Source organism: Odocoileus virginianus, chromosome 33, assembly GCF_023699985.2.
Source record: "Odocoileus virginianus isolate 20LAN1187 ecotype Illinois chromosome 33, Ovbor_1.2, whole genome shotgun sequence".
Classification (NCBI taxonomy): Eukaryota; Metazoa; Chordata; class Mammalia; order Artiodactyla; family Cervidae; genus Odocoileus; species Odocoileus virginianus.
Window position 1 is genome coordinate 21,637,543 of NC_069706.1, and position 12,906 is coordinate 21,650,448.

At 44.2% G+C, this 12,906-nt stretch overlaps 1 protein-coding gene across 3 annotated transcripts in view; it reads left to right on the forward strand.

Moving 5' to 3' along the window:
* Positions 1–12,906, forward strand: part of SLC5A11 (solute carrier family 5 member 11) — a 56,480-nt gene that overhangs the window by 19,349 nt on the left and 24,225 nt on the right. For all 3 annotated transcript variants that reach the window (XM_070461066.1, XM_070461065.1, XM_070461064.1), the window contains 3 exons: positions 1,076–1,135; positions 10,634–10,738; positions 12,268–12,373. In XM_070461066.1, coding sequence (XP_070317167.1) covers positions 1,076–1,135; positions 10,634–10,738; positions 12,268–12,373 — 271 coding nt within the window. The remainder of the gene's footprint in view (positions 1–1,075; positions 1,136–10,633; positions 10,739–12,267; positions 12,374–12,906) is intronic.

Here is a 12,906-nt window from a genome sequence, read left to right on the forward strand (position 1 = left end):
AGGAATCATCAAGGGCACCCCTGATTAGCAAAAATCAATTTGGTCTGCAAGTCATATTGCAGGCGTCCCCATGTTCGCTTGATGGGAGTCCATAAGGCAAATATGTGTGTGAAGAAGGCACAGCATCTCTTCTGTGCAGATGCAGAAGATAGAAGGTTTTGTGGGACTGGGGGGTGTTTCTGTGTATCAGATATCAATTGGCCATCACAAAACTTATGTGGTTCCATGATTCTTGATCTTTTTGCCACCCCACAGATACTCAGGAGATAGGACACACTCTTTGTGTAGCAGGCTCATTCAGGATATGATTTTTACTGATGGGAGGGGATGCACTTATTAATAGTGATCTTCATCTTCATAAAAACTCATTTTTTTTTTAGCGCTTACCCTGTGCCATAGACTTAAGTACACTACATACATCATCATATTATGGGATTCAATTACAGATTAGCACCAAACTGTCTGGATTCAAATCTGGGCTCTAAAATTTACAAGCTGTGTGACCTTGGGCAAATTACTTGACCTCTCTGAGGCTCATGTATAAAACAGAAAATAATGGTACCTTCCATATTGGGTCATTGTGAGGATTAAATGACTTCATGCTTGTAAGGCGTGCACAGGAATGTCTGGAATATAATGAGTGCTCAGTAAACATCATCTTACTGATTCCCTTGCAATAATCCAGTGGCGGCACTGTTACTGTTATTGCACAGGTAAGAAAAATGAGTCTCAGAGACCTGTGTAAACTCTCCCAGCATCACCAGCTGTTCATCAGCATGGCATGCCTGACCTCACAGCCTTGCTTTAACCCCTGCCCAAGGAGGGGAGGGAACACAAGGGGACGAAGCGGGATATGCAAGGTTTAGGAGGCATAGCCCTGGGAGCCACTCTGCCCCACTTCATCCCCATGTTCTGTTTAAATCTGAGGATGTGATGGCCCGGGGAGGGTGAGTTACTCAGTAAGTAAGAGATGGAACCGAGCAGACCAGACCAGGTTCCATCCAGACATAAGGAAATCCAAACTGTCACCACAATGTGGGCAGGAGCTGAGTCCTGATTCTGTTTTCTCCGGCAGGGCTTATTCTTCGTGCTGATGTTGTCCTGGATCTTCCTTCCAATCTACATCACTGGTCAGGTGAGTCTGAGGGAGTCCAGGTGCTATGGAATGGGAAGATCCTTACGGAGCGTCAGCCCTGCATCCATCCCTTCCCTCTCAGCAGCATCCCTCCACCCTGCCAGTGGACATCCGTTACACAGTCCCCGAGAGGTCGCAGCATCAGTGACAGGTGACTAATGGATTCATTAGGACTATTAGGAACACTGTCCTCAGCAGTTCCCACCTAGGAATGATGAGACATTTTGAGTAATGACATCAAAGATACATACGGGGTATTCAGAAGCTGGAAGTGCTGTGGGCTCAAAAAAATTTTTTTTTGAATGTCAAAACACAAAATCACAGTCTTTTCTGAATGTGTAAGCCATAACAGATTACTGCTTTCTTTTTTTTTCTCCCCAATTATTTTTACTAGTTGGAAGCTAATTACTTTACAATATTGTAGTGATTTTTGCCATACATTGACAAGAATCAGCCATGGATTTACATGTGTTCCCCATCCTGAACCCCCCTCCCGCTTTCTTCCCCATCCCATCCCTCTGGGTCTTCCCAGTGCACCAGCCCCGAGCACTTGTCTCATGCATCCAACCTGGGCTGGTGATCTGTTTCACACTTGATAATATACATGTTTCGATGCTGTTCTCTCAGATCATCCCACCCTCGCCTTCTTCCATAGAGTCCAAAAGTCTGTTCTGTACATGTGTCTCTTTTTCTGTCTTGCATATAAGGTTATCGTTACCATCTTTCTAAATTCCATATATATACACGTATAAACAATGGAATATTACCCAGTCATTAAAAAGAATTCATTTGAATCAGTTCTAATGAGGTGGATGAAACTGGAGCCCATTATACAAAGTGAAGTAAGCCAGAAAGATTACTGCTTTCAACACAGACACAGACACACACACACAAAATTCAGTGATTTTTCTTTCTTCCTTTCCACCTAAAGCCACAATAATTGAGTTATTTCTGGTTGATGTGATATGTCAAATTTTTTGTTACAAAATAGTAATGCTTTAGACTTTTTGACAGAGGTAGTTTACAAAAATCACTTCTGCTCTTATTGACAGCTTTCTGTCACACATACCCTCTAGACTTTATTCTGTTTTAGGTATTCTCCTAGGCAGAGCAAGATCACACAGTCTCAGTGTTATTCATCAAGTAATAACTGATTTTAACCTTTTATTATGGAAACTTACAAAATGTACAAAGTAGAAAGAACTACTTAATGATCAGAAAAATCTTTAAAAAAAATCACTCTGTATTGGAAGTAGTGCCATCTTATGCAAAGGCAGTGAGGTATGAATAAATAAATTATCTTGCTTGGAGATAATACTGAGTCTAAAAGCATGGCTTTTGGTCGATGGGGGGCCTGGGTCTGCCCAGCCCCTACATGGACAAAATCTCTGAGGCAGAACAACACTGACTAGAAGCGAGCACCTTGAATAGGAGGAGTAAAGGATGGCGGAAATGTAGGTCAGTTTAAAGGTAGGGTGGCCAGATATTTTTAGCTGATGGTTTCTATTTTCTCTATGAAGTAGAAGATAGTGTCATTTGCTGAGCGTGAGGAAGGAACTTGTGTAGTCGAAGGTTGAGAAGAGGCATGAAGAACTGAGATGACTGCTGTGGTCTATAATAGAGAAGCCTGGGGACCACCACAATATATCTGATTGCGGGACTGGGTATCTGTACTGTGAATATCACGCCATGAAAAGGGCTGAAATTGGCAGAGTTGTGCTGCTGTGAAAGGATCTCCAGGCTTTATTGCTGAATTAAAAATTCCTGTGGCTCCAGACGTTCTTTGGTCAACATTTTATTTAAAGGGGAGATGAAGCTGATGCTAGATAATAAATGCCACAGTGCTGAGGAGCAATAAAAAGCTACCCAATCCATTTCTATTGGGCAATAAAATAAACAGAGAAAAGTGATAAGACACAAATGTGGTGCTTAACAAATTACTGTAAAACGAATACCCAGATGGAATCACAAAGTGTAACACCCTCCCTCATGTGCCTTTACCAGATAGCAATGCCTTCCTTTCTTTGTGAGTTTCACTGAACTCACTCCCTTACTTTTCTTTACAGTTTTAATTGTGCACACCTTAAGAATATGGTTTAATTTTACTTTTTTTGGAATGAAATATAGTACATGGAATCAGGGATAACATTCTTTCCTTGCATGTACCTGATGTATTCATTTCCATTTCTATGTAGTATCCCAGAGTATGATTATACTCCGATATATTTGTCTCTTCTTTCGTTCACAAGCATTTAGGTTGTTCCTAATGCTAGCCTAGAGGAGGCATGGCAACCCACTCCAGTAGTCTTGCCTGGAGCATCCCCATGGACAGGGGAGCCTGGTGGGGTCACAGAGTCGGACATGACTGAGAGCTTAAGCCCAGCACAGCACAGTGTTAGCCTGTGATGGACAGTGTTGCTGGTAACAGTTTTAAAAATTACTTATTTTTATTTTTGGTTGTGCTGGGTCTGCGTTGCTGCACATGGGCTTTCTTTAGTTGCACTGAGTGGGGCTTGTTCTTCGCTGCAGTGCATAGGCTTCTCATTGCGGTGTCTTCTCTTGTTGCAGACCACAGGCTTTATTTAGAGTGCAGACTCAGTAATTGTGGTGAAGAGGCTTAGCTGCCTCACGCCACATGGGATCTTCCCAGACCACGAACCCATGACCCTGTGTTGGCAGGTGGATTCTTAACCACTGGACCACCAGGGAAGTCCTGGTAACGTTTTTATACACGTGTCCTGATGAATGTGAATGTTATGTTTATGGAGAAAAATCTAAATATAGGTGGAATTTCTGGGTCATTGAATGTGCTTATCCAGTTTGGTTAGATATTGCCAAATTTCTTCCCAGAGCAGCTCTATCAGTTTATACTCCCAGCAGCAGGGCATGCAAGTTCCCTTTGCACCGTTGCTCTATGTCCTTGCCAATACCTGGTATTTTCCAGCTTTAAAATTCTTGCCAGTTTGGTGACTGTGTAGTTTTCTCACTGTGCTTTCCATGGGCAATTCTGTTTATATATTTTCTGGCCGTTTGGATGTCCTCTTTGGGAAAGTAACATGTCTAGAACTTTTGCCAACTTTTCTCTTATGTTATACAGTTTCTTCTTATTGATAGTTCTTTGTACATTCTGGAAACAAGCCCTTAAGCTGATTACATGTATTGCAAATATCTTTGCCCCCTGCTCTGTGGTTTGCCTTTTAACTCTCAATGGTATTTTTTGATAAACAGATCTTTTAAAAAGCTCTTTTATTCAAGTATGGTTGATTTACAATGTTGTGTTAGTTTCTGCTGTATAGCAAATTGATGGAGTTATACATATATATATATATATATATACACACACACTCTTTTTCATATTCTTTTCCATTACAGTTTATCACAGGATGTTGAATATAGTTCCCTGTGCTATACAGGGGGACCTTGTTTATCCATTCTACAGATGAGTTTGCATCTGCTAACCTCAAATTCCCAATCCATCCCTCCCCCACTCCTCACCCACTTTGCAACCGCAAGCCTGGTCTCTGTCTATTTCTGTTTTGTAGATAAGTTCATTTATGTCATATTTTAGATGTTGGATATGTTATATTATACAATATTTGTTCTCTCTCTGACTTACTTCACTTAGTATGATAATCTCTAGGTGTATATATGTTGCAGCAAATGGCATTATTTCATTCTTTTTTATGACTGTGTGATATTCCATTGTATATATATATATCACATCTTCTTTATCCATTTGTTTGTTGATGGACAACTAGACTGCTTCCATGTCTTGGCTATTTTAAGTAATCCTGCTGTGAACATGGGTTGCATGTGTCTTTTTGAATCATGCCCAGGAGTGGGATTGCTGGATTATATGATAACTCTATGTTTAGTTTTCTAAGGAAACTCCACTTCCGTTGTGGTTTAGCTGGTAAAGAATCTGCCTGTAATGCAGGAGACCTGGATTTGATCCCTGGTTTGGGAAGATCCCCTGGAGAAGGGAAAGGCTACCCACTCCAGTATTCTGGCCTGGAGAATTCCATGGACCTCAATTCCATGGGGGTCACAAAGAATCGGACACAACTGAGCAACTTTCACTCACTCAAGGAAACTCCATACTGTTTTCCATATTGAATGTACCAATTTACATTGCCATCAATAGTGTAAGAGGGTTCTCTTTAACAGATCTTAATTTTAATGTTGTTCCATTTACCACTTTTCCTTAATTACTGCCTTTTATATCATATTTTAAAAATATTTTCCTATTCAAAGGTCATAAAGATATTCTCCTATATTACCATCTAGAACTTTTCATTTTTAAGTCAGTTATCCACCTAGGATTGACTTTTGTATACCATGTTTTGAGACTAGGATAATGCTAAATTTATCCATCAAGAAAATTATAGACCAATTTTACTTTTGAATATGGAAAATGACTCCTACTCTTTAGAGATCCACCCTACTCTCCATCTACAGTATATGCCTGTCAGTTCATTCATTTATTCATTCTTTGAAGAAGCATTTGTTGAGCTGTATGTGAACTGTATTCCAGACACTATCTAACAGTTCCTCATCCTCACCAGGCTCTCTACATCACCAGCCTAATGCAAAACTTTCCCCTCTCCTTGTAAAGTTTTCCTTCTCCTTTGTGGCTTGGTTAGCTCCTATCATCTGTCCAGTTCCTACTTTAAGCAACTCTTCCTCCAGGAAACCCTGTCTGGAGGGCTAACCTTTCTGGTTAGCTTAAGTCTCCTCCTTCATTAGCTGTCGCGGCTGTTTTGTATTTGCTTGTGTGATTATCAAATTAATACGCCTCTCCCATTAGACTGTGTCTTTCCCACTGTAAGTTCTCAACATTAGCAGTGGTGACATTTGGGGCAGGCTAATTCTCTTTTTAAAATATTTATTTATTTATTTGACTGTGTTGGGTCTTAGTTGCCACACAGGGGATCTAGTTCCCTGACCAGAGATTGAACCCAGGCCCCCTGCATTGAGAACACAGAGTCTTGGCCAATGGACCACAAGGGAAGTCCCTGGACCAGGGTAATTCTTTGCTGTGTTGTGTATATGCATGTGTGAGGGGTGGTCTGTGCATTTTAGGATGTTTTTTCTGAATCCCCTATCCCTACTCACTAGATGACAATAGCGTCCCTCAGATTGTGGCAGCCACAATGTCTCCAGACTTTGCCAAATGTTCCCTGGGGAGATATGAAATCTTCCTTCCATTGAGAGTCACTGCACTAGACTCTGTGTCTCTCCCATTAGATCGTAAGCTCCAGGAGGGCAAGAACCATTTCTGGTTTCTCCCAGCATCTAGAATAAGGTCTGGGGACTCCCTTGGTGGTCCAGTGGTTAAAAATCTGCATGCCAGTGCAGGGGACATGGGCTTGATCCCTGGTCCAGAAAGATGCCACATGCCACGGGGCAACTAAGCCCGTGGGCCACAACTACTAAGCCTGCACACTTAGAGACCACATGCTGCAACAAGAGATGCAGCTGCAATCAAAAGCCTGCACACGCAGCAACGAAGACCCAGGGCAGCCAAAAATAAATAATAAATAAATAGTGTCCGATATGTAGTGGATACTTGAAAAATATTTGTTGAAGCTACTCAGTAGCAGGGTCCATGATTTCAGAAGGAATCAAAATGAAGGATGAGCTGACATTCAAAAGAAGGGGCACTATTTAGGGACTAAAAGTCTCAGTCAAGTGCCAAAGCCAGGGTCATCAGGCTGAGCAAATGAGATGGTGGCATTGATGAAAACTTTGGGGATTGGAGGTGAATGGAGTCCTGGAGATGACGAGGTTTGGATGCTGGCCAGAGAAATGAGTTGTTGAAGTGGAAATGCCTGTCTGTTTTTGGGGCTAAGACACTGTACAAGGTGTCCCATGTCGGTTCCCCACACTGTCCTTGAAACTGCTTCCAGGCTGGGGGAAAGCCTAGAAAGAGGGCAAGACCACAAAGGAGCTGAAATTCTCGTTGGCTGTTTAACAGGGTTCTGGGGAGGGTTGGGGTGAGCAGAAGTTGGTATGGCTGATGGCATGGCTTTCCGGGGAAGAGGAAGGGGTTTCCCCTGAGGATGGAGTGTGGTGGTCTGCATGTGATTCAAGGGAGAGTAAGACGGATGCTGACATCTCCTGGCCGCCCGCCATCCCCAGGGGATGAGGAGCCCCCAGAGCATGGTGCTCAGGAGGTCCTCTCTCGGGGCCGCTGTCATAGGCCACGTCTATTTCCTGTTGATGTTCACCCAGCAACACTCGGAGGGTGGTTCCTGTGTCAACAGTCATTCACATCTCTGTCTCTCAACCTTGTTTTCTGGCAAATTGCCTTCTCAGCTACTTTATAACAAACAGCCTGGGCTCCGCCTCCCATCTGTCAGCTAGCATCACATTTCTCCCGTTTGATTTCTAAATACCAGTGCCGCTCACTTTCTGATGACTTTCAAGCCTCCTTCCTCTCTTAGCTCATTAGAAACTTCCTGCATGTAGCAGGCTGTGCAGCTCTTTGTAGATTGAAATGGAGGTCAATGGATAATAAAGGCTGTCAGCCAAGGATAGGAATGTCACTCTCCAGCAAGACCCACTGATGGTTGTTGTTCAGAGACCAGAGAGTGAATCCACTTGAGCAGCATCATCCTTGGTCCACTTATCTGAATGCACTGAAGCATTCATGTGCTCTCTCTAATTAACTCTGACATCATTACCAGGGGGCTTCCTAGGTGGCTCAGTGGTAAAGAATCCGCCTGCCAAGCAGGAGATGTGGGTTTGATCCCTGAGTCGGGAAGATCCCCTGGAGAAGGAAACAGCAACCCACTCCAGTATTCTCGCTTGGGAAATCCTATGGACAGAGGAGCCTGGTGGGCTACAGTCCATGGGGTCACAGAAGAGTCAGACACAACTGAGCAAGTAATGAACATCAACAAACCATCACCAAGAGTGTGTCCAGTCAATACGGTTTGATTGAACCAAACCCTCTGTGTGTTATTCCCTGAGAGCGTCAGACTTTAGTGCCATGTGCTTCCGGAGAAACCCCTGTTTGCCTTGCAACAAATCAGAAGGTTGAGGAACAAGACATTCACCAGGGTCAGAATCCCTAAATGACCTTTCAGGGATGGGGGAGGGAAGAGATATGTTTTAAGTTTTTAAAATTTTAAGGTGTTCATTTATTTACTTCTATGGGCTTCCCGGCCTGGCATGCTGTGTGTGATTCATGGGGTCGCAGAGTCGGACACAACTGAGCGACTGAACTGAACTGACGTGATGGGCTTACCTGGTGGCTCAGTCGGTAAAGAATCTGCCTGCAATGCAGGAGACCTGGGTTGGGGTTGGGAACATCCCCTGGAGGAGGGCATGGCAATCCACTCAACTATTCTTGCCTGGAGAATCCCCATGGACAGAGGAGCCTGGCGGGGTGCAGCCCATGGGGTCACAAAGAGTAGGACACAACTGAGCGACTAAGCACATACATATTTATTTCTAGAGTTCAATTTTTTGGCCAGTATTTTATTATGAAAAGACTTTCAAGCATACATTAATGTTGAAATAATTTTACACTGTACACCCTTATAGTCTTGAATACCCAGGTTCTACTATTAACAATTTGTCATTCTTTTTTTAAATTTTTTAATTTCACTGCATTGGGTCTTCGTTGTGGCAGGCAGGATCTTTAGTTGTAGCATGCAAACCCTTAACTGTGACATGTGGGACCTAGTTCCCAGACCAGGGGTCGAACCCAGGTCCACTGCATTGGGAGCACAGAATATTAGCCACTAGAGCACCAGGGAAGTCTCAGTTCATCATTCTTAAATTAAATCTGGTCATCTAGTTTCTCCTAGTCTCCCCTCCAAGCTTCTTCTGCCTTCACATCTGACCTTGGGATGGATGGTTGGCCATTTGTCAGTTTATGTTTGGGTACCCATTCGTCTCTTCCCTGGGTTAGACTAGGAAGCATTCAGGCAGCAGCAGCCTGGAAGAGGGGCTGCAAACATTTCTGTGAATATAATCAGTACTCTGTCCTTTTCCATCTGAGGTCTAGGATCTCATGGGGGAAAAGTTTTTGGTTTGAGGTTCTTTTGTCCGGACATGGCATCCTCTGAACCCAAGTCTGGGAGTACAGTGAGGAGATTGGGAAAGAACATGCCATCCCCCAAGAAAAGTATAACCTAAATAATGGTTCTCATCACTGTGAGCCAGCCCCTGGGGTGCCCCATATGGCAAGGACACCCAGCCAGGGACCACCCATCTGGACCATGCGGACCCATCTGGAGCCGCTCACTCAGTGCTGCCCTGGTCTCCTCTCTGCTGTCTCTGGAATGTGCACATTTTGCTTTTAGGATTCTCTGTTCCTGGTAACCTGGTTAACAGTTTACAGTAGAACAATTTTCCCAAAATCTAGAGCAAGGACAAATGGAGATTCTTGAGATGATTTTATGCATTAGATTTGGAGCCAATGACACTGAATCATCTAGTGAGGCTATTGCCTCCTCCACTGTCTACAGTGAGCCCAAGGGTAATGTCTCATGTTGGTGTTAGTGTGCTTTTAACATCTGTCCGACACTTTGCTGATGACTTTTTTTTTTAGAGAAAGAATGAATAGGATCTGGGCCCAGGTTTTTTGGTGTGCAAGAGGAAGCCGCCAGAAATGAATAGAACATAAATGAATTATTTTATTATCAATGTGTGTATTTTTGCTGGTTTCCTTAGGTTTAGGATTGATTTTTCCACTTCACAGTAGTGATTTGCATTGTTATTTATAGATGTGAGTGTTTTGTTTGTGTGTGTGTGTGTGTGTGTGTGTGTTCAGTTGTTTCTAATTCCTTGCGACCCTGTGGACTGTAGCTCACCAGGCTCCTCTGTCCATGGGATTCTCTAGGCAAGAATGAAGAATACTGGAGTGGGTTGCCATTTCCTTCTCTTTTTAGATGTTTATTTAAATGTAAACATGATAAAGCAATTATCCTTCAATTAAAAAAATAAATATAAAAAAATAAACATGAGTTGGTTTAAAGAAAAACATTGTTTTATAGTAACATTTATTCTATTAATAAGTTTTATAAAATAACATTAATAACACAGATGGCAAAAATTGGGATAGGATATACATTTGGCATGTATGATAGTTAAGTACATAGTGAAGTCGTTCAGTCGTGTCTGACTCTTTGCGACCCCATGGACTGTAGCCTACCAGGCTCCTCCGTCCATGGGATTTTCCAGGCAAGGGTACTGGAGTGGGCTGCTATTTCCTTCTCCAGGGGATCTTCCCGACACAGGAATCGAACCCAAGTTTCCCACATTGCAGGCAGACGCTTTACCCTCTGAGCCACCAGGGAAGCCCCAGTTAAGTACATAGCTCTTCACAGAACCCCAATTCATCTTCACCCCACCCTTTGGTCCCCATTTTCTCCTCCCTCTTAAGTCTCCCACTAAGAATCCCAGGAAGACCATCTGTGCTTCCAAGTTTGGGGAGGAGGGGGGAGAAGGGCTGCTGGGAGGCAAAAGCTCAGCTCTGGTCCCCAGGTCACCACGATGCCAGAATACCTGCGGAAACGGTTTGGTGGCAACAGGATTCCCATCATCCTGGCTGTGCTCTACCTGTTTATCTACATCTTCACCAAGATCTCGGTAAGATGGGGATGCAAGAGGTGAGAAGCCTTTACAGAGCATTGCTGGTGGTGTCCGCTTCCCATCCACGTTCTTCTCTTACTGAGGAAGCTTCTGGGAGGTTCTAGGAAGATGGGAGGGGTGGGGGCAAAGGGCAAGCAGAGGCGGAGGAAGTATGGGAGAAAGGTGGAGAGGACTCCTCCCCGGTCTCCTGCCAAAGCTTCTTCAGCAACATCTCAGGATGGCACCCGACACTGAATGGGACTCCGAGAGCCCTGGGGTGGGTCTGTCATTTTCCTCCTGGGACCAGGCAGTTATAAGCTATGAGTCATATGTGCTGACAGCCATTCAGCCTACCCCACCCTGACCTTTGGACGGGCAGATCTCCTGGAAAGTGGCCAAGAGCAGATGCTTGGCAACCTCCAGGAGGTGTGGCTCAGCCTGACTCACAAGGATGCCATCTTCTCTTCAATCTGGAACTGGGGAAGACCTTGTCCAATGTGAGGTGGCATAGGGCGGGGTATAGGAATTCCATTCAATTCAAACAACAATAACTGACTCTGCCAGCTCCAGATGTGAAAGAAAGACTTAGAAGGACAACACTTGCTGTCATCCTGGTGGGAATCTACAGACGCAGGGAAGCCTTCCCAAGGGAAGTTATGTGTGAGAAAGATGCTGAGAAGATATAGAGAAAGAGGAATTGGCATTCCAGATGGATGGACAGAACAAGCAAGTTTGACTTGTTAGGGAAACAGGGTGTATTTCAGCATGCCTGGAGGACCGGGAGCATGAAGTGAGGAAAGGAAATGAAATCAAGTGGCAGGCAAACTGTGAAGCACCTGACATAGAGCTCTAACTTATTTGGACATTATCTGAGGGGCTCTTGAGAGTCCCTTGGACAGAAGGAGACTCAAACTAGTCAGTCCTCAAGGAATATACATTGGGAGGACTGATGCTGAAGCTGAAGCTTCAATACTTTGGCCACCTGATGCAAAGAGCCAATTCATTGGGAAAGACCTTGATGTTGGGAAAGATTAAGGGCAGGAGGAGAAGTGGGCAACAGAGGATGAGATAGTTGGATGGCATCACCGACTCATTGGACATGAGTTTGAGCAAACTCTGGAAGATAGTGAAGGACAGGGAAGCCTGGTGTGCTGCAAGTTCATGGGGTCGCAAAGAGTCGGACACAACTTAGCAATTGAACAACAATCTTGGGGCAAGTAGGGAGCCACTGAAGAGTTTTGATGAGGAAGAGAGGATGAGATGATCATGATGGTATTTGATAAGGCTGCAGTGTAGAGGATGGAGTGTAGGTAGATAAAGAAGAGAAGCAGGAAGACCACCAAGGGGCTTGTATTAGCCTAGTGAAGGGATCTCAAACGTAACCACCCATAGCGCTCCCATTTGAGACCCTTGATCTGGGAAGAGATGGGTGAAGAAAGGACAACATATGACGTTTCTGTGTTTCTCAGAATCAAGGCTAGGGCCTGAACCTGGGGAAACTGTGCCGAGATGTCCATTCATTCATATACCCATCAACTCCTCTCTAGGTTGACATGTACGCAGGCGCCATCTTCATTCAGCAGTCTTTACATGTGAATCTCTACTTGGCCGTAGTCGGGTTGCTGGCCGTCACAGCTCTATACACCATTGCAGGTACGACTGGAAAAGGGGTGATACTAGGAGAAGTGATGGGCAGGGGCTGTGGTCCACCCCATCTTTTCCTGGCCCGTCTTCTGATGTTCCAGTGTGCTAAGACCTTGTCTTCATGAACTCTCAATCTATTGCCCTGGAAGATATGATTTCTCTTGGCCATTGTCCAAAGGAAAAAGATTGTCTGATGGAAGGGAGGATTTCAAAATGTGCCATACCTGCATGAAGCTATTTTCTATTTATTTCTTTATGAACTTTTCCTTAGAACCTACTAAATGCTGAGCAGGTGGATTCACAAGCACTGTGCCCAGCTGGACCACAAACCACCGCAGTTTTGGAGCCTGAGGCTTGTCTTTTCCCCTAAGACTTGCATCCTAGAAGAGTGGCTGGTGGGGAGCAGGGCCTTGATATGTATCTGCTTTTTCTTTTTTATAATATTTACTTATCTGACCATGCTGGGTGTTCGCTGTTGCCCACGGGCTTTCTCTAGCTGTGGTTACTGTCCAGTTTCGGTGCGTGAGCTTCTCATTGTGGTG